This window comes from Stegostoma tigrinum, chromosome 42, assembly GCF_030684315.1.
Source record: "Stegostoma tigrinum isolate sSteTig4 chromosome 42, sSteTig4.hap1, whole genome shotgun sequence".
Lineage (NCBI taxonomy): Eukaryota > Metazoa > Chordata > Chondrichthyes > Orectolobiformes > Stegostomatidae > Stegostoma > Stegostoma tigrinum.
Genome location: NC_081395.1, coordinates 10614460 through 10641341, shown reverse-complemented (window position 1 = coordinate 10641341; position 26882 = coordinate 10614460). Strand labels below are relative to the sequence as shown.

The following is a 26882-nucleotide window of genomic DNA, read 5'->3' as shown; positions in this document are numbered from 1 at the left end:
ATTGAGTACAGGAGTTGGGAGGGTCATGTTGCAGCTGTACAGGGCATTGGTTAGGGTCACTTTTGCAACACGGCGTTCAGTTCTGGTCTCTCTGCTACAGGGAGGATGTTGTGAAACTTGAAAGGGTGCAGAAAAAATTTACAAGGATGTTGCCAGGGTTGGAGGGTTTGAGCTACAGGGAGAGGCTGGGGCTATTTTCCTTGGAGCGTCGGAGGCTGAGGGGGTGACCTTACAGAGGTTTATAAAACCATGAGGGGCACGGATAGGGTGAGTAGACAAGGTCTTTTCCCCAGGGTAGGGGGAGTCTGAAACTAGAGGGGCATCAGTTTATGATGAGGGGGTATAGATGGGGGTGGGGTGGCTCAGTGGTTAGCACTGCAGCCTCACAAGCACCAGGATTGGTTCCAAACTTTGGAGGGTCAGTATGGACTCTATGGGCCAAATGTCCTGCTTCCAGACCGTAGAGATTCTTTGATAAAGAAGGGGCCTGAAGGGCAGAGGGTGGTGCATGTATGGAACGAGCTGCCAGAGGAAGTGGTGGGGGCTGGTACAATGATAGCATTTAAAAGGCATCTGGATGGGGACATGAACAGGAAGGATTTAGAGGGATATGGGCCAAATGCTGGCAAATGGGACTGGATTAATTTAGAATAACTGGTCAGCACGGATGTGTTGGACCGAAGGGTCTGTTTCCGTGCTGTACATCTCTATGACTCTATGATGGGCTGAAGGGCCAGTTCCTATGTTGTGCAGTTCGCTGTGTCTATATGTTTACAGAAAGGCTCAGCCATGGAATGCTGATGTGAGTGGGTTTGGAAGCCTTATACATTAAGCAAAGTTCATAAAATCTTGCAGATTATATTTGTTAAAGTGCGCTTTTGGCTAAACATATATAATTCTGGGACTTGCTGTTCCTGATGACTTGTAGGAGATGCAGGCACTTACAGGTTTAATTGAACACACCGCTGGACTCATGCCTCACTGATCTTGTGTGATTGAACTGCAGCTATCCCTGACAGACATGATGAATCACTCCTTGTTAAAAGGGGACCTTTTTTAACTCCACTGCTATTATTCAGAATCATTAAACACAGCAATTTTCCATTAGAGTTACACTGCTCTTCCCAGAGCACTCCGATTCCAAAGCCGATTTCAAGATTCTCTCTCCCTCCCACGCCACCCTCTTCGATTCTCGCGCCCACCCCAATCTCAGGCCTGTGGAATAGAAAGGCTGTCTGCCCTACAGCCCCCAGCAGGGGACAGCTTTACCTCCTTGTTATAAACCTTACTTTGCTGACAAATGTTTGACAGTTTCTGCACAAAAATTATAAAGTCTGAGAGTTGTAGAGCACCGAAACAGACCCTTCGGCCCAACCCATCCGTGCTGACCTAGTCCCATCTAGTCCCATTTGCCAGCATTTGGCCCATATCCCTCGAACCCCTTCCTTCTCCATGTCCCCATCCAGATGCCTTTGAAATGTTGTAACTGTACCAGCCCCCACCACTTCCTCTGGCAGCTCGCTCCATCTGTGTGAAAAAGGTCCTGCTTAAATCTTACCCCTCTCACGTTAAACCGACACTCTCTGGTTTTGGACTCCCCCAACCTGGGGAATAGACCTTGGCTATTCACCCTATCCATGTCCCTTAGAACAAAACATTGAATATAGTCTAGCACAGTACAGGCCCTTCAACCCACAATGTTGTGCCGACCTATTATCCTACTCCATGATCAATCTACCCTGCATTTTACTATCCTCCATGTGGCTATCAAAGAGTCGCTTAAAAGTCTCTAAAGTATCTGACTCCACTACCACTGCCGGCAGCACATTCCACACACCCACCACTCTCTGTGTGAAGAACCTACCTCTGACATCTCCCCAATCCCTTCCTTCAGTCACCTTAAAATTATGCCCCCTCATTTCTGCCATGGGAAAAAGCCTCTGACTATCCATTCTATCTATGCCTCTCATCATCTTGTAAACCTCTATCAGGTCACCTCTCATCCGTCTTCGCTCCAAAGAAAAAAGCCCTAGCTCCCTCAACCTTTCTTTGTAAGAGCTGCCCTCCAATCTCAGCAGCATCCTGGTAAATCTTCTCTGCATGCTCTCTCAACCTTCCTGTAATAGGTGACAGAACTGAACACAATATTCCAAGTCAGGTCTAACCAGCGTTTTATACAGCTGCAGCATAACCTCACAGCTCTTAAACTCCATCCCCCTGCTAATGAAAGCCAACACACCATACGCCTTCTTTACAATCCTATCAACTTGGGTCTCAACTTTGAGGGATCTATGGCCGTGGACACTAAGATCCCTCTGTTCTTCCACACTGCCGAGAATCCTGCCATTAACCCTGTATTCTGCACTCAAATTCGACCTTCCAAAATGCATCACTTCACCCTTTTCTGGGTTGAATTCCATCTGCCACTTCTTTGCCCAGCTCTGCATCCTGTCAATGTCCCGTTGCAACCGACAACAGCCCTCCACGCTGTCCACAACTCCACCAACCTTCGTGTCATCGGCAAACGTACTAACCCACTCTTCCACTTCCTCATCCAAGTCATTTATAAAGATCACAAAGAGCAGAGGTCCCAGAACAGATCCCTGCGGAACACCACTGGTCACCGAGCTCCAGGCTGAATCCTTTCCATCTACTCACACCCTCTGTCTTCTATCGGACAGAGGCTATTGGACAGCCTGTTTTGTATCCAGACAACCAAATTCCACTGAACCCCATGCCTCCTTACTTTCTGAATGAGCCTATCATGGGTAACCTTGTCAAATACCTTACTAAAATCCAAATACACCACATCCACTAGTCTGCCTTCATCAATAGAACAGAATCCCTTCATTGTGGAAACAGGCCCTTCGGCCCAACAAGTCCACACTGACTCTGACAGCATCCCACCCAAACCCATCCCCCTATAACCTACCTAACCTACACATCCTTGAACACTATGGGACAACTTAGCACGGCCATTCCACCCTAACCTGCATATCCCTGGGCACTAGGGGGCAATTTAGCACGGCCAATCCACCCTAACCTACACATCCTTGAACACTATGGGACAACTTAGCATGGCCATTCCACCCTAACCTGCACATCCCTGGGCACTATGGGACAATTTAGCACGGCCAATCCACCCTAACCCGCACATCCCTGGACACTATGGGACAATTTAGCACGGCCAATCCACCCTAACCCGCACATCCCTGGGCACTATGGGACAATTTAGCACGGACAATCCACCCTAACCTGCACATCCCTGGACACTATGGGACAATTTAGCACGGCCAATCCACCCTAACCCGCACATCCCTGGGCACTATGGGACAATTTAGCACGGCCAATCCACCCTAACCTGCACATCCCTGGACACTATGGGACAATTTAGCACGGCCAATCCACCCTAACCCGCACATCCCTGGGCACTATGGGACAATTTAGCACGGCCAATCCACCCTAACCCGCACATCCCTGGGCACTATGGGACAATTTAGCACGGCCAATCCACCCTAACCTGCACATCCCTGGACACTATGGGACAATTTAGCACGGCCAATCCACCCTAACCTGCACATCCCTGGGCACTATGGGACAATTTAGCACGGCCAATCCACCCTAACCTGCACATCCCTGGGCACTATGGGACAATTTAGCACGGCCAATCCACCCTAACCTGCACATCCCTGGACACTATGGGACAATTTAGCACGGCCAATCCACCCTAACCTACACATCCCTGGGCACTATGGGACAATTTAGCACGGCCAATCCACCCTAACCCGCACATCCCTGGGCACTATGGGACAATTTAGCACGGCCAATCCTGCATATCCATGGACTGTGGGAGGAAACCGGAGCACCCAGAGGAAACCTACGTAGGCACGGGGAGAACGTGCAAACTCTACACAGTCACCCAAGAATGGAATTGAACCCAGGTCCCTGGTACTGTGAGGCAGCAGTGCTAACCACTGAGCCACCATGCCTCCCAAACGTGTTTCAATGTGTTTTGTCACATCCTCAATGAATTCAATAAAGCTTGTGATGCATGAACTGCCCCTCACAAAGCCATGCTGACTATTTCTAATCAAACTGTGCTTTTCCAAATAATCATAAATACCATCTCTCAGAATCCTCTCCAATAATATGCCCACCACAGAAGTAAGCTTGACCGTTCTGTAATTTCCAGGATTATCCCTATTCCCTTTCATGAACAAGGGAATGACATTTGCTGCCCTCCAATCATCTGGTACTACTCCAGTGGACAGTGAGGATGCAAAGATTATCGCCAAAGGGGCAGCAACCTCTTCCCTCGCTTCCCATAGCAACCTTGGGTATATCCCATCTGGCCCAGGGGATTTATCTATCCTCATGTTTTTCACAATTTCTAGCACATCCTCCTTCTTAACGCCAACCTGTTTGAGGATTATGTGCCTGTTTCATGCTGTCCTCACAAACATCAAGGTCCCTCTCACTGGTGAATACTGAGGCAAAGTATTCATTAAGGAGCTCCCCTACCTCTTCCAACTTGGCGCACAAGCTCCCTCCACTATCCCTCATCGGACCTACCCTCACTCTGGCCATCCTCTTGTTCCTCGCAGAAGCAGAGAAAACCTTGGGATTTTTCTTGATCCTAACCACCAAGGTTTTCCCGTACCCCCTTCTAACTCTCCTAAGTCCAGTCTTCAGTTCCTTCCTGGCTACCTTATAGACCTCTCGAGCCCTGACTAATCCTTGCTTCCTCAACCTTAAGTAAGCTTCCTTCCCCCTCTTGATGAGATGTTCCACATGCCTTGTCATTGAATGTTCCTTCACCTTACCATCCTTCCTTGCCTCAGTGGGACAAACCTATCCAGCACTCGTAGTGAGTCTCCCTAAACAACCTCCACATTTCTATCATGCATTTCCCTGAGAAAATCTGATCCCAATTGGTGCTCCGCAGTTCTTGGCTAATAGCATCGTAATTCCCCCTCCCCCAATTAAATACTTTCTCGTACCATCTGCTCCTATCCCTCTCCATGATTACAGTAAAGGTCAGGGAGTTGTGATCACTGTCACTGAAATACTCTCCCACCGAGAGATCTGACACCTGGCCTGGTTCGATGCCACGCACCAAATCCAATATGGCCTCCCCTCTATGGCCGTTATAGAATAACGATACGAGTGAGTTACAGACTGGAATTAAATCAAGGGGTGTCTGTCCATGTCCCTCATGATTTCATAAACCTCTGTAAGCTCACCCCTCAGTCTCCGACGCTCCATGGAAAATAGCTCCAGCCTATTCAGCCCCTCCCTGTAACTCAAACCCTCCAACCCCGGCAACATCCCTGTAAATCTTTTCTGAACATTTTCAAATTTGATAACATTTTTCCTACGGCAAAGAAACCAAAAATCAACAAGATATTCCAGTCGTGGTCGAGCCAGTGTTAGCCATAATATGACCTCCTATTTCTGACCTATAAAGGTGAGCGTACAAAACACCTTCCTCACCACCCTGTCTACCTGCGACTCCACTTTCAAAGAACTATGAACCTGCCCTCCAAGGTCTCCATTCAGCAACACTCCCCAGGACCTCACCATTAAGTGTATATTTCCTGTCCTGAGCTCAATTTTAACAAGAACTGAATGATCCCACAACCAGCCAAACAGATCTAAGCTCTGCAGTCCTGCCACATGATTCCAGTTTTGACAGGGCTCCTTGATGCCACGCTCGGTCGAATACAGCCTCGATGTTAAGGGTTGTCACTGTCACCTGGTGGGGGGCAATTAAACATCTCACTGGGGAGGAGGCTCCACAAATATCCCCATCCTCAATGATGGAAGAGCCCAGCACATCAGTGCGGCAGATAATGCTGAAGTGCTCACAGCAATCTTCAGCCCGAAGTGCCGAGTGGATGATCCATCTCGGCCTCCTCCAGTGGTCCCCACCATCACAGATACCAGTCTTCAGCCAATTCAGTTCACTTCACGAGATATCGACAAACGGTTGGAGACACTGGGTACGGCAAAGGCTATGGGCCCTGACACCGTTCCGGCAATAGGACCGAAGGCTTGTGCTCCAGAACTTGCCGCTCCCCTACCCAACCTGTTCCTGTACAGTTACAACACTGGGATCGACCCAGCAACGTGGACAATTATCCAGGTATTCCCTTTATATAGAAAGCAGAACAAACCCAATCCGGCCGGTTACCGCCCCATCAGTCTCCTCTCGACCATCAGTAACGTGAGGGAAGGTGTCAGTGACAGGGCGATCGAGCAGCACCTGCTCAGTGACGCCCAGTTTAGGTTCCCCAGGGCCACTCAGCTCCTGACCTCATTACAGCCTCGGCTCAAACATGGACAAAAAAGCTGAATTCAAAAGAGGGGAGAGTGACAGCCCTTAACATCGAGGCTGCATTCAACCGAGTGTGGCATCGTGGAGCCCTGGCAAAACTGGAATCAGTGGGTATCAGGGGGCAAACTCTCCGGCGGCTGGAGTTATACCTGACACATAGGAAGATGGTGGTGGGTGTGGGAGGTCAGTCATTCCAGCTCCAGGACATCTCTGCAGGAGTCCCTCAGGGTAGTCTCCTCGGCCCAACCATCTTCACTGCTTCATCAATGACTTTCCCTCCATCGTGACCAATAAAAGACAATTTAACCACTGCCTGTTGACATTCAATGGTGTTACCATCACTGAACCCCCCCCCACTATCAACATCCTGGGGGTTGCCATTGACCAGACTGTCCGCATAAACACAGCGGCTGAAAGAGCAGGTCAGAGGCTGGGAATCCTGCAGCGAGTAACTCCCCTCCTGGCTCTCCCCCCAAAAGCCCATTCCTTGACATGGTACAAGTCAGGAGTGTGAGGGAACACCCCCCACTTGCCCCTGGATGGGGGCAGCCCCAACAACACTCAAGAAGCTCAACACCATCCAGGACAAAGCAGCCCCCGCTTTGATTGGCACCACATCCACAAACATCCCACTCCCTCCACCCACCGACGCTCAGTCGCAGCAGTGTGTACCATCTACAGGACGCCCTGCAGCAACTCACCGAGGCTCCTTAGACAGCACCTTCCAAACCCACCACCACTTCCATCCAGAAGGACAAGGGGCAGCAGGTACATGGGAACACCACCCCCTGCAAGTTCCCCTCCGAGCCCCTCCTCATCCCGACTGGGAAATATATCGGCCGTTCCTTCAGTGTCGCTGGGTCAGAATCCTGGAATTCCCTCCCCAAGGGCACACGGACTGCAGCGGTTCAAGGGGGCAGCTCCTCACCACCTTTTCAAGGGGGGCAATTAGGGACAAGTGACAAATGCTGGGTGCAGCCTGCGATGCCATATCCCATGAATGAATAAAAAGAAAATTAAAAAGGAATTCTGATTCTTCCCTCTCTTTGCACAGACAACGCTAGACCCTGCCGAGTTTCCCCATCATTCTCTGCACTTGGTTCCTTTCCACAATCCTATCGGCCTCCTTTGATGCACGGTTTCCCTCACAAGGTGACCCATTTCTTTCTAAAGAAGAGAACATTTCCGTCCTTGTTTTGAAATTCCTGTTTCCCTGGGCCTCCACCACTCCTCATTTCATTTTTTTAACATTCATGGGATGAGGGCATCGCTGGCATTTATTTCCCAGAGGGCAGTGAAGAGCCAGCCACATTGCTGTGGGTCTGGAGTCACATGTAGGCCCAGACCAGGTAAGGACGGCAGTTTCCTTCCCTAAAGGGGAACCAGATGGGGTTTTCCCCCACAATCAGCAATGGGTTCACAATCATCATTAGATTCTTAATTCCAGATATTTATTGATTTCAAATTCTACCATCTGCCGCAATAAGATTCGAACCCGGCTCCCCAGAACATTCCTGGATGTCTGGATTAATAACCCAGTGATAATACCACGAGGCTATCGCCGCTCCTTGAGGGCTCTGCGCTCCTGTAATCATAGCCTCTTACCACATCCACTTCCCCCTCTGATTCCAATCCTAAAGCCTGATTTTCTGCCATTGACAACCCTACATGGTAGGGCCCTAGAGAGAGGGCAGGGGGCGATGATGGTGGGGCTGGGGGTGATATTTAACTCCTTGAATTCCCCTCCCCCACCTCAAGCTCTCCCCCTCACTCTCTTGCTTCCTGTAAGACGCTCCTTAAAAGCGACCTCTTTAACTCAGCTTTTGGCCACCTCCCCTCCACGACAGTGATCTTGTTGGGATCCAGCACACACAGAGAAGGGGCAACGGAAAAGTGCTGGACACCCGAAACTTGTCGATCATCTGAAGAATCCGAGCGGGGTCCGGGAGAGCTCGACTTGATGCAAGGCAGAGTCATACAGCGCAGAAATAGACCCTTCGGCCCAACCTGTCCATGCCGAACACATATCCTAAATTAATCCAGTCCCATTTGCCCGCTTTTGTCCCATATCCCTCTAAACCCTTTCCATTCATGTCCCCATCCAGATGCCTTTTAAATGCTGTAACTGTACCAGCCTCCACCACTTCCTCTGGCAGCTCGTTCCATACACGCACCACCCTCTGTGTGAAAAAGTTACCCCTCAGGTCCCTTTTAAATCTTGCCCCCCCTCACCTTAAACCTATGCCCCTCTAGTTTTGGACTCCCCTACCCTGGGGAAAAGACCTTGTCTATTCACCCTATCCATGCCCCTCATGATTTTATAAACCTCTATAGGGTCATAGAAATAGAAGATATGAGCAGCAGGAGGCCATTCGGCCCTTTGAGCCTACTGCACCATTCTTCACAATCATAGCTGACCATCCAACTCAGTAGCCTAATCCTGCTTTCTCCCCATAACCTTTGATCCCATTCCCTCCCGCCAAGTGCGATATCTACTCGCCTCTTGAATACATTCAATGCTTTAGCATCAACTACTTCCTGCGATAATGAATTCCACAGGCTCATCACTCTTTGGGTGAAGAAGTGTTTCCTCATCTCTGTCTACCCTGAATCCTCAGACTGTGAGCCCTGGTTCTGCACACACCCCCCATCAGGAACATTGTCCCTGCATCTACCCTGTCTAGTCTTGTTTGAGTTTTATATGTCTCTATGAGAATGCCCCTCATTTTTTTTTGTTTTGTTTTCACTGGAGTTCAGATGACTGAGTTCAGCCTCCGACGCTCCAGGGAAAATAGCCCCAGCCTGTTTAGTTTTTCCCTGTGGTAGAAACCCTCCAGCCCCGGCAACATCCTCGTAAATCTTTTCTGAATCCTTTTGAGTTTCACAACATCCTTCCTGTAGCAGGGATGCCAGGATTGAATGCAGTATTGCAAAAGCGGCCTCACCTATCTGAGATATTCACTTAGATGAACGGTAATTGGAAATATCGTAATATTTTCACTCTCTTGGAATTTACAAAGTGAAGGCTACTCGAAAGAGAAATGTTGCATTTGCAAAGACCAGGATTGAATGCAGTATTCCAAAAGTGGCCCTAACCAATGTCCTGTACAGCCACAACATGACTCTCCCAACTGCTACACTCAATGCACTGACCAATAAAGGCAAGCGTCCCAAACACTTTCCTCACCGCTCTGTCTACCTGCAACTCCATCTCCAAGGAACCATGAAACTGCACCCCAGGGCACCTCCAACCAACCTGAAGCTCACCACCGCCTCCTGCAGGGGCAATTAGGGATGGGCAATGGATGCCGGGCTCGGCCAGTGAAAAGGCAAGAGAAATATCAAAGCGGTTGGCCGCAGAAATTGGAAATACCCGGTGCCTCAATAAAATGAAAAAAATGCTACTCTGACTGGTGCAGGCTTCAACGACACAATACAGATGGGAGCTTAAAATCATTTCAGCTCTCCGGTATGAGCAGCAATAAATCCTTTCCCCTCCTCACCACCCCCCCCAACCTCCCCGCTCAGACTCCTCTTCTGCAATTACAGTCAAAGCTCAGAAGCTTTAGCATTCAGTTGCATTAGCATTCAACCATCCCTGGGTTCTGCTCGGTCACTAATTTCAGACTGACAACTTGTAAGGGTTGGGAGGGTCGGGAATGGCACTGGAGAGGAGGAATCTCTCCGTACCCTGGGGTGGGAGCAGGGGTGCCCGAGAGTGAGTTATCACTGGCATTTAATCCAGGAGTACCACATCCAACGGATTGGACAGACAGGGCATTACAAAGCACACAGCACAAAAACGACAAGGACCCTAAGATACAGAATTAGGCCGTTCGGTCCATCAAGTCTGCTCTACCATTCAATTATGGCTGATATGCTTCTCAACTCCTCATTCTCCTGCCTTTTCCCTGTGCCCCTCAATTCCCTTGCCAATCAAGAACTGTTCAACATTCACTCAATGAAAAGACTGGTACAGGAGCAGGATTAGGCCATTCGTCCCATCAAGGCTGCCCTGCCATCCAAACATGGCCAATACATTTCTGGACCCTGTTCTCCTGCCTTCTCCCTGTAACCCTTGATATCGCTGACCAATCAACAGCGTCTGTCAATGTTAAGGCCGTTCGGGGCGGGAGCTGAATCGGACTGTTTGGCCGATTCAGTGAGGGCCGGATAAAATGAACAAACTGATCCAAACCTGAAACTCATTCTGCATCAAGACGCAACGTTACTGTAGGGTCTGGAGTCACATGTAGGCCCAGATTTGGTGAGGACAGCACATCCCCATCTATCCTCAAGGTGCAAAAGATGCGTTTTACATGAGCTTTTGATGCGTTCACTGGACTCAGCTTTCCAAAGCAATTGTTGTGAACCAGAATTAAATTCTGCTGATATCGGGGTTTGAACATCAGCCCAACGCCCGGGATCCTCAGCTCGGAGAGGTGATCATCTCACCCAGCCCGAAAACACCCCAAAATGTTTCACAGGAACAGGCTTGACCCTGTGTGACATAAGGAGCTATTGGGATCATGGAACTGAGAGATCAGTCGCAAGGGAGTTCCTGCAGGTCTTCAGCATTACCGCTGGTCGATAAAAATCTCCAGGAACTGCCAACCTACCCTGATGTTTGCTGTAGGTGCTGAGCTTTCACACGGTAAAATGTGATACCCAGGTGGATATACAGAGGAAGGAACCCCTGGAAATATATCACACAGTCATGTCACTCTACTATTAGCAGAGGCAATGTAACATCACACAGAGACCCAGTGAGACAAGGCTGTCTGGCATCAACAAACTCCAAAACACTCCTGCCTTCAATTGAAAATCATCAAACCCATCATTTAGATTCCAGTCTGTAACTCGCTCCCAGGTATCTGCTATTCTATACATAATCCGTCCCGAGTGCCTCAATCAGATTCCAGACTGTAACTCACTCCCAGGTATCTATTATTCTGTATATAATCCATCCTGAGCCCCGAATCAGATTCCAGTCTGTAAGCCACTCCAAGATATCTGTTATTCCATATATAATCCATCCTGAGCCCCCAAATCAGATTCCAGACTGTAACTCACTCCCAGGTATCTATTATTCTGTACATAATCCATCCTGAGCCCCAGAAACAGATTCCAGTCGGCAAACCACTCCAAGATATCTGTTATTTCATATATAATCCATTCTGAGCCCCGGAATCAGATTCCAGTCTGCAAACGACTGAAAGATATCTGTTATTCCATATATAATCCATCCTGAGCCCCGGAATCAGATTCCAGTTGTAAACCACTCCAATATATCTGTTATTTCATATATAATCCATCCTGAGCCCCGGAATCAGATTCCAGTTGTAAACCACTCCAAGATATCTGTTATTCCAGAAACAAACTACCCTGGGCCCCTCAATCTGATTCCAGTCTGTAACTCACTCACAAGTGTCTCTTATCCTATACATTAGCCACACTGAGCTCTTTGACTAGATTCCACGCTGTAACTCCCTCCCGGCTAAGGAACTCAACAGGACTGGCGTAGGGTCAGTGCTGGGGGCAAAAGGAGAATCAAGGAACCTGGAAATCAGAGAAATCCTAAAATATATTCATTTCTTGGTCCACCTGTGATCAAGCGCCATTTCAGATTTGGACCCTGCTCATGTTTGAAGTGTTATTAGAGCTTTATTTGTGCGGGAGGAGGTGGGGGGGGGGGGTGTGGGGCTGGATTTAATCTGTCAAAATATTCTTTTAAGGGGTCTCGCTATGACAAGGCAAATTATTGCCCCCCTCAGGCATTCGTAGGGGGCACCAGGAATGAGGGACACATTCTCAAGCTCAGAGCGGTTCTTTGCTGAGATCTCCATGCAAGCACGTCAAACTTCGAACCTCGCCCCCACATCAGAACCAGCCCATCACTCTCTCCCAGGACAGGGGCAGCACTGGGTTAGATACAGGGTAAAGCTCCCTCTACACTGTCCCCCCGTCACACATTCCCCAGGACAGGGGCAGCACGGGGTTAGATACAGGGTAAAGCTCCCTCTACACTGTCCCCCCGTCACACATTCCCCGGGACAGGGGAGTTCGGGGTTAGATACAGGGTAAAGCCTCCTGTACTCTGTCCCCCATCAAACACTCCCAGCACAGGGACAGCACAGGGTTAGATACAGGGTAAAGCTCTCTCTACACTGTCCCCCATCACTCGCACCCTGGCTGACTTTGCGCTGAGAGTCAGACCCCAGGTTGAGGGGCCGTTCACTCTGGATGCCGAGATTATTCCAGACCTGAGTTGTATGAGAGCGACAGTGCCAGGGCGGGGTACACTGGGCAGAGAGATCCCGCCGAATCACTGCAGCTGCCTCTTGAGGTGTGTAGTGTATCTATTTTCGAAGAGTCTAATTAAATTAGACGCTGGTGAATGGAGACCCAGAGGACTGCATCAGTTTGTCTGATGGGAGGGATAGCTATTTAGTGCTCTCGATTGGGCCTGATTGCTTTGTTTGATCAATAGCTCTTCAAAGGAAACAGGCATGAAATCGGATAGAGAGTGAGAGAGAGAGGGGGAGCGAGACAGGATGAGAGGGAGAGGGGAGTTGTTTGAATTGAGGTTGAGGAAGCTGTCATCAGCAGCTCACAGAATACAGCTGCCCACGTGGGATGCCAGTTGATACCTTGGACAGAAACTCACCACCTGGCTCGCTGAGAAGAAGGTTCCACATTTCCACAGCACCTTACATCATCACAAAGCAATTCACAGACTGTCGGGGGTGGCCGCTGCTACAGGGGTGTGGGGAGGTGGGATGGTGATGCTGGCGAAATGCACACGCAGGGATCTGATTCTCGGCCGAGCGGCCTGCACTGGTCTCAAAGAACTCGGGAAGTGGCCCCCCCACCACGGGCTGTATCCTGCTCGACCTACCCAAGAGGTCTCGGTTAAAGGACTCATCCAAAGCTACTGACCCTACGACTGTGCCCACTCGCTCAGCACTGACCCTCTGACAGTGCCCACTCCCTCAGCACTGACCCTCTAACAGTGCCCACTCCCTCAGCACTGACCCTCCGACAGCATTCGCTCCCTCAGCACTGGCCCTCACACAGTGCAGTGCTCCCTCAGCACTGACCCTCCGACAGTGTTCGCTCCCTCAGCACTGACCCTCTGACAGTGCGGCGCTCCCTCAGCACTGACCCTCCGACAGTGCGCACTCAATCAGCACTGACCCTCCGAAAGTGCCCCCTCCCTCAGCACTGACCCTCTGACAGTGCCCACTCCCTCAGCACTGACCCTCTGACAGTGCCCACTCCCTCAGCACTGACCCTCCGACAGTGCGGGGCTCCCTCAGCACTGACACTCCGACAGCGCCCACTCACTCAGCTCTGACCATCTGACAGTGCCCGCTCCCTCAGCACTGACCATCTGACAGTGCCCGCTCCCTCAGCACTGACCCTCCGAAAGTGCCGATTCCCTCAGCACTGACCCTCCAACAGTGCCCACTCCCTCAGCACTGACCCTCCCACAGTGCGGCGGTCCCTCAGCACAGACCCACCGACAGTGCGGCGCTCCCTCAGCACTGACCCTCCAACAGTGCCCACTCCCTCAGCACTGACCCTCCGACAGTGGCCACTCCCTCAGTACTGACCCTCCTACAGTGCGGTGCTCACTCAGCACTGACCCTCCAACAGTGCCCACTCCCTCAGTACTGACCCTCCTACAGTGCGGTGCTCACTCAGCACTGACCCTCCGAAAGTGCCCACTCCCTCAGGACTGACCCTCCGACAGTGCGGCGCTCCTTAAGCACTGACCCTCCAACAGTGCCCACTCCCTCAGCACTGACCCTCCAACAGTGCCCACTCCCTCAACACTGACCCTCTGACAGTGCCCACTCACTCCGCACTGACCCTCCGAAAGTGCCCACTCCCTTAGCACTGACCCTCCGACAGTGCGGCGTTCCCTCAGCACTGACCCTCCGACAGTGCGGCGCTCCTTAAGCACTGACCCTCCGACAGTGCCCACTCCCTCAGCACTGACCCTCCGACAGTGCGGCGTTCCCTCAGCACTGACCCTCCGACAGTGCCCACTCCCTCAGCACTGACCCTCCGACAGTGCGGCGCTCCTTAAGCACTGACCCTCCGACAGTGCCCACTCCCTCGGCACTAACGCTCCGACAGTGCCCGCTCCCTCAGCACTGACCCTCCGACAGTGCCCGCTCCCTAAGCACTGACCCTCCGACAGTGCGGCGCTCCCTCAACACTGACCCTCTGACAGTGCCCACTCACTCAGCACTGACCCTCCGAAAGTGCCCACTCCCTCAGGACTGACCCTCCGACAATGCGGCGCTCCCTCAGGACTGACCCTCCGACAGTGCGGTGTTCCCTCAGCACTGACCCTCTGACAGTGCCCACTCCCTCAGCACTGACCCTCCGACAGTGCGGCGCTCCTTAAGCACTGACCCTCCGATCGTACCCACTCCCTAAGCACTGACCCTCCGACAGTGCCCACTCCCTCGGCACTAACGCTCCGACAGTGCCCGCTCCCTCAGCACTGACCCTCCGACAGTGCCCATTCCCTCAGCACTGACTGTCCGACAGTGCCCACTCCCTCGGCACTAACGCTCCGACAGTGCCCGCTCCCTCAGCACTGACCCTCCGACAGTGCCCATTCCCTCAGCACTGACTGTCCGACAGTGCAGCGCTCCTTCAGCACTGACCCTCCGCCAGTGTGGCGCCCATATCCCTCTAACCCCTTCCTAACTATGTACCCATCCAGGTTCCTTTTGAATGTTGTCATTGTACCAGCCTCCACCACTTCCTCTGGCAGCTCGTTCCATACACGCACCACCCTCTGTGTCAAAATGTTGCCCTTTAGGACCTTTTTAAATCTTTCACCTCTCACCTTAAACCTGTGCCCCTCTCGTTATGGGATAACAAGGTGTAGAGCTGGATGAACACAGCAGGCCAAGCAGCATCAGAGGAGCAGGAAAGCTGATGTTTCGAGCCTAGACCCTTCTTCAGAAATTAGTTGTTTGAGAAAGGGTCTAGGCCCGAAACGTCAGCTTTCCTGCTCCTCTGATGCTGCTTGGCCTGCTGTGTTCATCCAGCTCTACTCCTTGTTATCTCAGATTCTCCAGCAACTACCCCCTCTAGTTATGAAGCCCCCTACCCTGGGGAAAAGACCTTGTCTATTCACCCTATCCATGTCCCTCATGATTTTATAAACCTCTGTAAGGTCAGCCCCTCAGCCTCTGATGTTCCAGGGCAAGAATGTCCCAGATTATCCAGCCTCTCCCTGTAGCTGAAACCCTCCGGCCCCAGTAACATCCTTGACCATGTTTTCTGCATCCTTTCCATTTAAACAATATCCTTCCTACTACAGGCGACCAGAACTGCGCACAGTACTCCAAAAGTGGCCGCTCCCTGGAGCTCCAACCCTGGCAACATCCTTGTAAATCTTCTGTGAACTCTTTCAAGTTTAAAACAACATCTTTCCTGTAGCAGGGAGACCAGGATTGAATGCACTATTCCAAAAGTGACCCTCACCAATGTCCTGTACAGCCGCAACATGACCCTCCCAACTCCTGTACTCAATGCACTGACCAATAAAGGCCAGCGTCCCAAACACCGCCCTTCTACCTGTCATGCAACTTTCAAAGAACTATGTCCCTACGCTCCAAGGTCCATCTGTTTGACAATATTCCCCCCAGGGCCCGAAAATTAACAGTGGATGCCCCGCCTTTGTTTGGTTTACCAAAATGCAACGCCTCGCATTTATCCAAATTAACCTCCATCTGCCACTCCTTGGCCCATCTGATCAAAATCCTGTGCTCCTTATCCATTTGGAGTTGGTTACAGTGAATGAGATCACAGGCCAAGCAGTGAACATACTGTTAACTGGGCGAACAGTCCGTCTGCTGGAAAAAAAGACCTCAAACTTCCAATTGCCTGCCACTTCAACACCATCGTCTCTGCAGTGCTCCAGGAAAGATCAGTGCTAGCTGGAAGAGGCGCAGCTCATTGTCTGCTTCAGCCTTCAGGACTCACTGTAGAGCTCAATCATTTTCAGGCCTGAACACCTCTCCCATGTCCTGTACCCAACCCCCAACACCCCAGTCCCTGTCACGACACTGCAGCACAGCCAACCCATTTTCATTCACTCTGGAGTCTCATTATCAGCTTTTCTTCCCACCCTGGCTCACCATTATCCATACCTTTGTCTGTCTCTCTGTGCTCCATTTCATTAGACCCTTGGATTGTAACTATTTATAAGAATAGCAGTCGGCCATTCAGCCCCTCAAACCTTTTCTGCCATCCAATGAGATCAAGGTTGATCTGTGGCCTAACTTCATATACCTACATTTGGCCCAGAAACCTTAATTTCTTTGCTTAACAGAAATGTATCTCATTCACTTTAAAACTAACAACTGATCCAGCATCCACTGCCATTTGTGGAAGAGAGTTCCAAACCTCTAGCACCCTTTATGTGTAGAAGTGCTTCCTAACATCTCTCCTGGATGGTCTGGCCCTAATTCTCAGGCTGTAGCCCTTAGCTTTAGAGGTACAGAGTTGCACAGCATGGAAACAGGCCCTTCGTTCCAACCAGTCTGTGCCTACCACAATCCCAAACTAAACCAGTCCCACCTGCCTGCTCCTGACCCATATCCCTCCAAACCTTTCCCTGTTCATGCACTTATCCAAATGCTTTTTAAACGCTGTAACTGTACCCACACCCGCCACTTCCTCTGGAAATTCATTCCACACACGAACCACTCTCTGCCTTTTTTTAAATAATTCTCCTCTCACCTTAAACCTATGCCCCCTGGTTTTTAAACCACCCCACCCGAGGAAGAAGGCACCTCTCATTCACCTTATCTAAGCCCCTCATGATGTTATAAACCACAGTAAGGTCACTTCTCAACCTCCCATGCTCCAGTGAAAAACGTCCCAGTCTCTCCTCACAACCTCCCCTCCATTCCCAGCGACATCCAGGTAAATCCCTTCTGAACCCTCTCCAATTTAATCATATCCTTCCTTTAACAGGGCGAACAGGACTGGACACAGTGCTTCAGAAGAAGCCTCACCAACGTCCTGTACAACCTCAACATGACGTCCCTGCTCCTGTACTCCAAGGTCTGAGCAATGAAGGGAAGTGTGCTAAATGCCTTCTTAAACCCCCTGTCTACCTGTGACGCAAACTTCCAACATACTATGTGTCTGAACCCCGAGTTCTCTCTACAAGGCCAAAAATAAATGGTAAGCTTGAGGTCTTACTTTTAGTTGTATGAGTCCTGCCTTGATGGTCTTATCAAAATGCAATACCTTGCATTTATCCAAACTAAATTCCATTTGCCACTCCTCAAGCCATTGATCAAATTGATCTTTGCAATCTTCGATAACTGTCTTCACCATCTACTGTCCCACCAATCTGCAAACTTACTAACCATGCCTTCTACATTCTCAATTATATCATTTATACAAATGACAAACAGAAGGGGACCCAGCACCGATCCCTGAGGGACAGCATTGGGCACGGGTCTCCAGTCTGAAAAACAATTTTCCGCCGACACTTTCTGTCTCCTCCTGTTAAGCAGTTCTGGAATCCCTGACCAATGATCTTTAACCTGTCGTTTCCTGTTAATATCTTGAAGACTTCGATCTGATCACCCCTTAACCCTGTAAATTTGAGAGAAAACGGACCTAATTTGTATAATTTATCTTCATAACCTAACCTGTTACAAATCAGTCTTGCAAATTCCCAGGACGCCTCTTGTACCTTCCTCTGTGAAAAGAGATGGGAAATACTTTTTTAGGTTCCCTGCTTCCTGACATTAAGTCCCCAGTCCCATCCTGTAATGGAACCACATTTGTCTTTTTTTTTAACACATCCTTTGAATATTTTACCTCATTTGTTTCTGTTTGTTGCTATTTAACATGTACACTCTATTCTCCCTTTATTTATCAATTGCTTGGCCTTCCTTTGCTGAATTCTAAAATTCTCCCAATCCTCAGGCTTACAATTTATTTTGGCAACTTTATAAGCCTCCTCCTTTGACCTAAATCCATTTTTAATGCCTAGTGTTAGCCCTGGCTCTCTCACTTGCCTTGCTGCATATTTTTGTTGTAAGGAAAGGTATGCTTTTCTTTTCTAAGAAAAAACAAACATTAATTATTTCAAGCAAGCCATTACTTCTCTACTGCCAACCCTTTAAGGTAATGGGTAGGCAATGGCCTCGTGGTAAACCCACTGGGCTGTTAAGCTAGAGACCCACATAACGTTCTGGGGATCTGGGTTCGAATCCTGCCACGGCAGATGGTGGAATTTGAATTCAATGGGTATCTCGAATTAAGGATCTAATGACTATAGTGAGCATATGACTACAGACATAAATCCAATGCTGATTATCAGAGGGGAAAGAGCCCACCTGGTTCACTAATGCCCTTTTGGGGAGGAAACTGCCATCCGTACCTGGTCTGGGCCTCTGTGTGACTCCAGACCCACAGCAATGTCATTGATTCTTAACTACCCTCTGAGTAAATGGGGATGGGCGGTAAATGCTAGCCTAGCCATTTCTGTAATTTTCTTTGTGATCAGAGATAACGGGAACTGCAGATGCTGGAGAATCCGAGATAACAAAGTGTGGAGCTGGATGAACACAGCAGGCCTCTCTGATGAAGGGTCTAGGCCCGAAATGTCAGCTTTTGTGCTCCTGAGATGCTGCTTGGCCTGCTGTGTTCGTCCAGCTCCACACTTTGTTATCTGTAATTTTCTTTGTTTACATTTGAGATTCTCATTTCAGACTAATATATGTCATGAAAATCTAAAGACAACTTTGATTTTTCTTATTCATTCAGGGGATGAGGGCTTCACTGACCAGGCAGCATTTATTTCATTTAGGTCTTCTCCCAGTTACTAACTCTGCTGTTAGTTAGCTAGGCCTGTAGTTGCATAGATGGTCCTATAGTCAAGTAGGGCCCAGGTCTGTTTAGCATCTAGTGAAACTGTGGCTACTTCTTTAAGTCTACCTTCCAAGCTTGGACTGCTCTATCTGCCAAACCATTGGATGATGGATGCCTTTATATATAGGCCGCACCAGGTAAGGATGGCCATTTCCTTCCATAATGGACATTAGAGGGAAGCAACTGAAGATGGTTGGGCCTAGGACACTACCCTGAGGAACTCCTGCAGAGATGCCCTGGAGCTGAGATGACTGACCTCCAACCATCTTCTGATGTACCAGGGATGACTCCAACCAGTGCAGAGTTTGCCCCCTGCAACCCCATTCAATCCAGTGTTGTTCGGGTTCCTCAGTGTCACACTCAGTCAAATATGGCCCTGATGTCAAGGGCTGTCAGTGTGACCTCACCTCTTGAATTTAGCTATTCTGTCCATGTTTGAACTAAGGCTGTAATGAGGTCGGGAGCTGAGTGGCCCTGGTGGAACATAAACTGAGCGTCAATAAATAGGTTTATGTAGGCTCAAAGAGTCCTCCTGTTCCTTTATATCAAACCTCAAGGTTTGATGGGCCTTCTCCTGCTTCTGTGTAACAGGCCCAATGGAACACTCTTCTTCTTATGGCAAAAGGCTCCAGAAATTGCATAAGACACTTTGTGAACATAACAGGCCTGAGGATGGAATGGATAGGCCCATTTCCCTGGTAGCACATCCAAGATTGAATGGGGCCCCTTCTTGTTTCTATAGTAACAGGCCCAAGTTTGAGTGCTGTTTCTACGGCACAGGCCTGAGGCTGAATGGGCTCAACTCCTGTTTCTGTAGTTACAGGCACAAGACTGAATGGGCTCAACTTCTGTTTCTATAGTAACAGGCCCAAGATTGAATGCTGTTTGTGTAACAATAGGCCTGAGGCTGAATGGGCCCAACTCCTGTTTCTGTAGTAACAGGCCCAAGATTGAATGGGCTCAACTTCTGTTTCTATAGTAACAGACCCAAGATTGAATGCTGTTTGTGTAGTAATAGGCCTGAGGCTGAATGGGCCCAACTCCTGTTTCTGTAGTAACAGGCCCAAGATTGAATGGGCTCAACTTCTGTTTCTATAGTAACAGACCCAAGATTGAATGCTGTTTGTGTAGTAATAGGCCTGAGGCTGAATGGGCCCAACTCCTGTTTCTGTGATAACTGGCCTAAGACTGAATGGGCTCCACTCCTGTTTCTATTGGAACAGGCCTAAGACTGAAATGAGCTCAACTGCTGTGTCTACAGTAACAGGCCTAAAACTGAATGGGCCCAACTCCTACTCCTATAGTAACAGGCCCAAGACCGAATGGGCAGCCCTCCTGTTTCTATAATAACAGGCCTAAGACTGAATGAGCCCAACTCCTGTTCCTGAAGACTGAATGGACCTAACTTTTTCCTGTTTCACTCCCAACTCCCCCTCCAGAGACCTCTTTTGACAACAACTGTAGGTGAGCACAGGACATGGAGAGAGGGGTTAGGATGATGGGCGCCATCAACAGCACAAGAACAGCTTGGTCACGGACTGCAATTCAGGGGCGGTTTGCCGCTCGGTGCTCAGAATCCACCCTGCTCTCCTGCCGGGACCCAAAGCCTGCTCCCCTAGGCCCCTCTCAATGCACCATGTCCACCGTCAGGAAACCCCAGGAGGACCACGCACACACAGGGCAAGGGGAGGTAAGACTGGTTTCCGTCAATCGGGGGAGGGTTGATGCGTGCGCGCGAGGAGGGAGCGGGCGTTGGCACAGGCCGCGTCCCAGGGCCAGTGACTCACCCACTGGGTATCGTTCGTTGATGGGCCAGTTGTCCACCTGCAGAGTGGCGTTGCCGCCACTCCTCGTGAAACGCACCACGTGGTACTTGCCGTCATTCACAACCACATTCGCCTCCTCGATCACAATGTCGTCTGTCCCCACGTTAAAGATCACCTGAATCTTCCCTTGTTCCTGTGGACCCAGAGAGAGATACAGGGTTTAGCCAGAATCAGTGCATCTACAGGTTGATCTTAATTACAGTCACACAGCATGGAAACAGGCCCTTCAGCCCAAGTTTCCCAAATCGAGCTAGCCCCACTTGTCTGTGTCTGGCCTGTATTCCTCTAAACGTTTCCTATTCATGTTTTTTAAATATTATGACTATTCCCGCATGTATCGCTTCCTCTGGCAGCTCATTTCATACACGCACCACCCCCTGTGTGAAAAAGTTGCCCCTCAGGTCCCTTTTAAATCTTTCCTGCTTGATTTGATTCGATTTATTGTTGTCACGTGTACCTCAGTACAGCGACAAGTTTTGTTTTGTGTGCAGTACAGGCAGATCATACCATACAGAGCGCATGAAGGGAATGGAACAGAGCGAGGAATGCAATGTTATTGCTACAGGGAAGGTGCACAAAGAGCGAGACCAACATTAAATTTAAAATTTGACAGAGTCCAATAACAGCGGGGAAGAAGCTGTTCTTGAATCTGTTGGTCCGTGTGTTTAAGCTTTTGTCGCTCTGCCCAGTGGAAGAGATTATAACCGGGGTGGGAGGGGTCTTTGATGATGTTGGCTGCCTTCCCCCAGGCAGGGGGAAGTGTAGATGGAGTCAGTGGATGGGAGGCTGGTTTGTGAGATGGACTGGGCTGGGTTCATGACTGTCTGTAGTTTCTCACAGTCCTGGGCAGAGCAGTTGCCATACCAAGCTGTGATGCATCCAGATAGAATGCTTTCTGAGGTGCACCCATAACAATTGGTGAGAGTCTTGCTGCATTTCCTTAGCCTCCTGAGGAAGAAGAAGATTTGTTGTGCTTTCGTGACTGTTGCATTAACATGGACGGACCAGGACAGATTGCCTCTCACCTGAAGCCTATGCCCCTCTAGTTTTGCACTCCCCTACCCTGGGGAAAAGATCTTGGCTATTCACCCTATCCTTGCTCCTCATGAATTTATAAACCTCTGTAAGGTCACCCCTCAGCCTCGTGCATTAGTGTAATATCCTTCCTATAACAGAGACCAGAGCTGGACATCATATTCCAAGACAGGGCTCACCAGCTCCTCTAATACAGAGTTAAACAGAAAATAGCTCCATTCACAGGATTGTAGTTGAACACAAGTTTCCCTCACAGCAAACCCACTTTAAGAGATGTGAGGGGGTGGGCCCCTTGTACTGATTGGAATGAGGTCAGCCGGGAGGCCCTCACTGAGTATGAGTTCCCTGATTCGGGCTGTTAATCTGGTCCAATCAGGGAGCCCTGGCTGACACTCTGGAGTGCCAGAGTCAACCGAGTGTGGAGCTGGAGGAACACCACAGGTCAGGCAGCATTATAGGGGCAGGTAAGCCGACGTTTTGGATCGGGGGACCCTTCTTCAGAACTCTGAGCAGGGCCAGAGGGTCTGTCCACCCTGAGAGCTGGCTCTGTGGGAGCTGGGGCAGAATCACACTCTCGACGTGCAAATCAGGGGTGATTTTAGGTGATGGGATTACCGGCCTCCGTGGGGTCATTTCACAGCCTTAAATAGCAAGAGGAGTAGGCCCCAAGCTAGATCTGCCTTGAACAGCAGCTGCAGCCTACACCCACAGGCCTGCATTTGGCCCGTGTGCCTTTGAGCATTCATAAAAGTTGGGGCTTGAATGATCTCAGATTTAAAATGAATAACCAACGTAGCCATCGATAAAATCTCTTACACGGACTCACTCCTGCCCGGGCAATGGGCAAACAATATTGGTGTATGGGATCCCCTGGAAGACAAGGCGGGGGGAGCACAGGGAATGGGGAAGTGGCTCGGTTCCGCAATATCAATCCGTCAACACAAGTCTATCAGTGCGTCACGCTCCGGTGCCTTCCATCAAGACTGATATTTATTTCAATTAAGGTCCTGAATACAGGCAGCCTACGCTGACCTCTGCTACAGAGAAAAGTCATCCCGGTGGCTCAGTGCAGGCTGAGAGGGGAGGAGGCGGTGGGAGGTGTTGGCGAGTGAGGGGTTGGGTGTGGAGCGGATGATAGAGGGCCAATCCAAGCGTTCTGGGGCACGGATGCCATTTTCCAGGCCTTAGCCCACATCTGGCTTGTGGGGAAGGTAGGGGGGGAGGTGGTGTGTAGGTCTCTCAGGGCCCTCTCACTCTTGTCCTGGGGATGAGCCCCGTCCGATAGGAAGCTCGATGGATCGCTGAGTGGGCTCTCCACGCCTCCGGCTTCCTTCCTAAAGTGTTAGGGCGTGGAACTGATCCACTAACCCGTTTATAACAGGTCAACCTTTCCTCTTCTGGTGGCTCAGGGTCGGTCAGGGCCTCCTGCAAACCGCTAAGCTCGACCTGAACTCCAGGCTGACCCTTAAATCTTGCCAGGAACTGGGGCCGGGAAGAGCCAGAGCCTAGAGTAAGCAGAGATCTATAGAGAGTGGGGTATGGAGATGGTGGTGTCAATAGAGAGTGAGGTCTTATAGGGGTTGGGGGCTATAGAACGTGCGGTGAATACAGAGTGAGATCCAGGCAGAGAGAGCAATATGGAGGATGGGGGTCAATAGAAAGTGGGTCCACAAAGGGTGGGGTGGGCACAGATTGGAGTCTAGAGACGGTGAGGTGGGAGGGGGTTAGAGAGAGTGTGAACTATGAAGTGTGGGGCTTAAAAAATGTATGAGGTTCCAAAATAAAAGGTGTCCAAATGATTAGATCAATAAAAGGGAGGGCTATAGGGATGGTGTCTTGCTTTAAAGAGATAGGGAGGGGGTGTAGGGGCTGGAGGGGATTACAGAGATAGGGAGGGGGTGTAGGGGCTGGAGGGGGTTACAGAGATAGGGAGGGGGTGTAGGGGCTGGAGGGGGTGACAGAGATAGGGAGGGGGTGTAGGGGCTGCAGGAAGTGACAGAGATAGGGAGGGGATGTAGGGGCTGGAGGGGGTTACGGAGATAGGGAGGGGAAGTAGGCCACTCAGGGATTTGGCTCTGTCCTAACCCAGTCAGGCGAACGATCTCGCTGTGTTTAGCCCAGGGCATCTGAGCAGGTACCATTCCCAACATGCCCCTGATTGCTGCTGCTCTGTCGAGCTGCTGTTGCTTTGAATCAGCTCAGCCGTGGGGCTGTGTCACTGACCTCTGAATGCACAGAATCGATTCAAATTAATCACAGACTCCATTTGTTTGCAATTCCCCATTCGGCCTTTGGTGTTCGGTTTGGTGGAGCAGCAGCTGGGAAGGGAAGGTGGTCAGGAGGTAATTGTCCCCTTCTCGGGTCACTCCACACCCCTACCCACATTGTCACTGTGCGAGATCCCCAGCCCCTCTGCCCCTCGACTGGGGGCTGTCCCTAACCAGGAGTTAGCCAATCCCTCGGGATTACCTCGCAGCACCTTAGAAACAGAGCCAGGGCCCCTCTCTCCCCCCTCAAAGAGATCACGGCCAAGGTTTTACCAGTCTCCTGCCCTCTGCAGGTTCACCAGTCTCAGAGCAATGACGTGCCCTCTCCGTCCAAAATGGCCGACTGCTTCCCTGGCATTTGTTGAAGCAGGACCCATCCAGGGTGTGCGGGGTGGGCTGAGTAACCCATCGCGCTCCTGGCTTGCTCCTCGTGGACGGGTTTTGGCAGAGATAAGATGGCCGTGGCTACAATGTGGCCTAAAAGGGCAATGGGTTACGCCTCTGGCAGTGTAGCACGCCCTCAGCGCTGGCGCCAGGAGCGTCCATCTGGATTGCTGACAGGGTGGGGCAACCATGTCTCGGGATGCAATAACCGGAAGGTCGAGGGTCGGGGGGTGTGCGTGGAAGGCGGGTTGTGAGGAAGGGAGAGAGAGAGAGAGAGAGATAGACCAGTACAGTTACCATCATTTATGATGTTATGGATCAGACCAAACCCCCTCAAAACATATGGCAGATAGCCTTGACTTTTCACATTATCTTATTTAAAGGCAAGTGTAGGGTACTGTGTTCCAGATGCATTTCAATTGGTCAAACTACTCAGCTTTAAGCAAAACACACGTTATTCTTACACCTCATTTAAAATAGAAACAAAAAAAATTGGCTCAACTTTAAGTCTATTGAAATACTTTTCAAAATAATATGTAACTACTACTCATCAGCTGTTCCAATGTGGCAGCATCCCATAAACACACCCTAGGCAAAGGCAAATTCAGCAAAACAGATTTCTCTCACTTGCTACCTCTTCCAATCCAGATGAAGAAATGCTGACAGGAGGAATCTAGCAGCAGAGAGAGAACTCGAGACTTTTTTCAGCAGCGGAGAGAGAGATATATCCAGCAGCTTCGAATCCAAAACAAACCCCAACTTCGAAAACTGAAGGCACAAACTTTAAACGCTGGGTCTGTGTGAGCCTGACTCCACCCACTCATGCTGCTTTTGTCTAAATTAGAAAGACAAGCCCGAAGTTTTTTCACAGAGCAGACCACCTCTGAACCGGGTTTACAACACACTTCTTCAAGAGAAACAACACAGGATATCTTCCAAGAGAGAGGAAATCTTCATTCAACATCCCTACCATTCAGCACACACCAAGAATATGTGCTCCTGTGGCATCCATGATTTTTGAAATGGGGCTGGCACAGGCCTTGAATATGAGTTTGTTCACTATAGCGTCCCCAACAAATATGGTCTTAGCCTGCTCCTCAAGAAGGTCCTACTCTATGTTGCCCCTGCACAGTTTTAGGGCAGCACGGTGGCTCAGTGGTTAGCGCTGCAGCCTCACAGCGCCAGGGACCCGGGTTCAATTCCAGCCTCGGGGACGGTCTGTGTGTGGAGTTTGCACATTCTCCCCTCCACCATGTCTCCATGGGTTTCCTCCCACAGTCCAAGGTGGATTGGCTGTGCTAAATTGCCCCTTAGGTGTGCAGGTGAGGTGGATTGGCTATGGGAAGTGCAGGGATAAGTTGGGATGTGTGGAGGGTTGATGTGCTGAATGTCCTCTGTCAGCACTGTAGGGATTCTATGATTTACTTTGACTCGTGGAGGACTAATACTTTGGAAGTGTCTAATTCACAGCATCGCTCTCACCCCTCTGCTGAAACCGTTCCCGCACCATTGAGTTTCAATGGTTATGCAATGCCTGGTATTACTCAGAGTTCTGACCCTCTGACATCTCAATACTTTCTCATGCATGTTCCGTGACTATACATCATCCAAACTCCTCTGTTCCCCATCCCTTCCCTCCGTCTAAAGGTACAATCGCGATCAATCGCTCTTGCTTGCAAGAATCAGAGAGACAGAAAGCTAACGAGGGCATGGGGTTAAACAAACAAGCACAATTGATGGTCATTGCGTGCTTATTAAGAATTAACACTGAATTAATTTCCTCTCTGAGCCTCTCCCCATTACATTAGCCCTCAGTTCGCAATGGAAGGACTGCTGCACTGGTCTGTATGTGTTGGAGGCGATTCAGAGATGTTCTAATGTCTGGAAAGGGAGGATTATTTTTCTGATGAAAGATACACAGGAACGTTGAAAACAGGATTGTGCCTGATCATCCAACCCTGCTTTCCCCTCCCTATACCCATTAGCCCCAATATATCCATCTCTTTCTTAAAAACATTCAATGTTTTGTCCTCAACCAACTTCTGCGGCAGAGGATTTCACCGTTATTATTCCTAGGCATGGAAACAGACCCCTCATTCCAAACCA

The 26882-nt window shown here is 50.0% G+C and overlaps 1 protein-coding gene across 2 annotated transcripts in view; it reads right to left on the bottom strand.

Moving 5' to 3' along the window:
* The window catches only part of LOC125449256 (neurexin-2-like), a 1112849-nt gene that overhangs the window by 109513 nt on the left and 976454 nt on the right, over positions 1 to 26882 (bottom strand). For both annotated transcript variants that reach the window (XM_059641436.1, XM_059641437.1), the window contains one exon: positions 21052 to 21223. In XM_059641436.1, coding sequence (XP_059497419.1) covers positions 21052 to 21223 — 172 coding nt within the window. The remainder of the gene's footprint in view (positions 1 to 21051; positions 21224 to 26882) is intronic.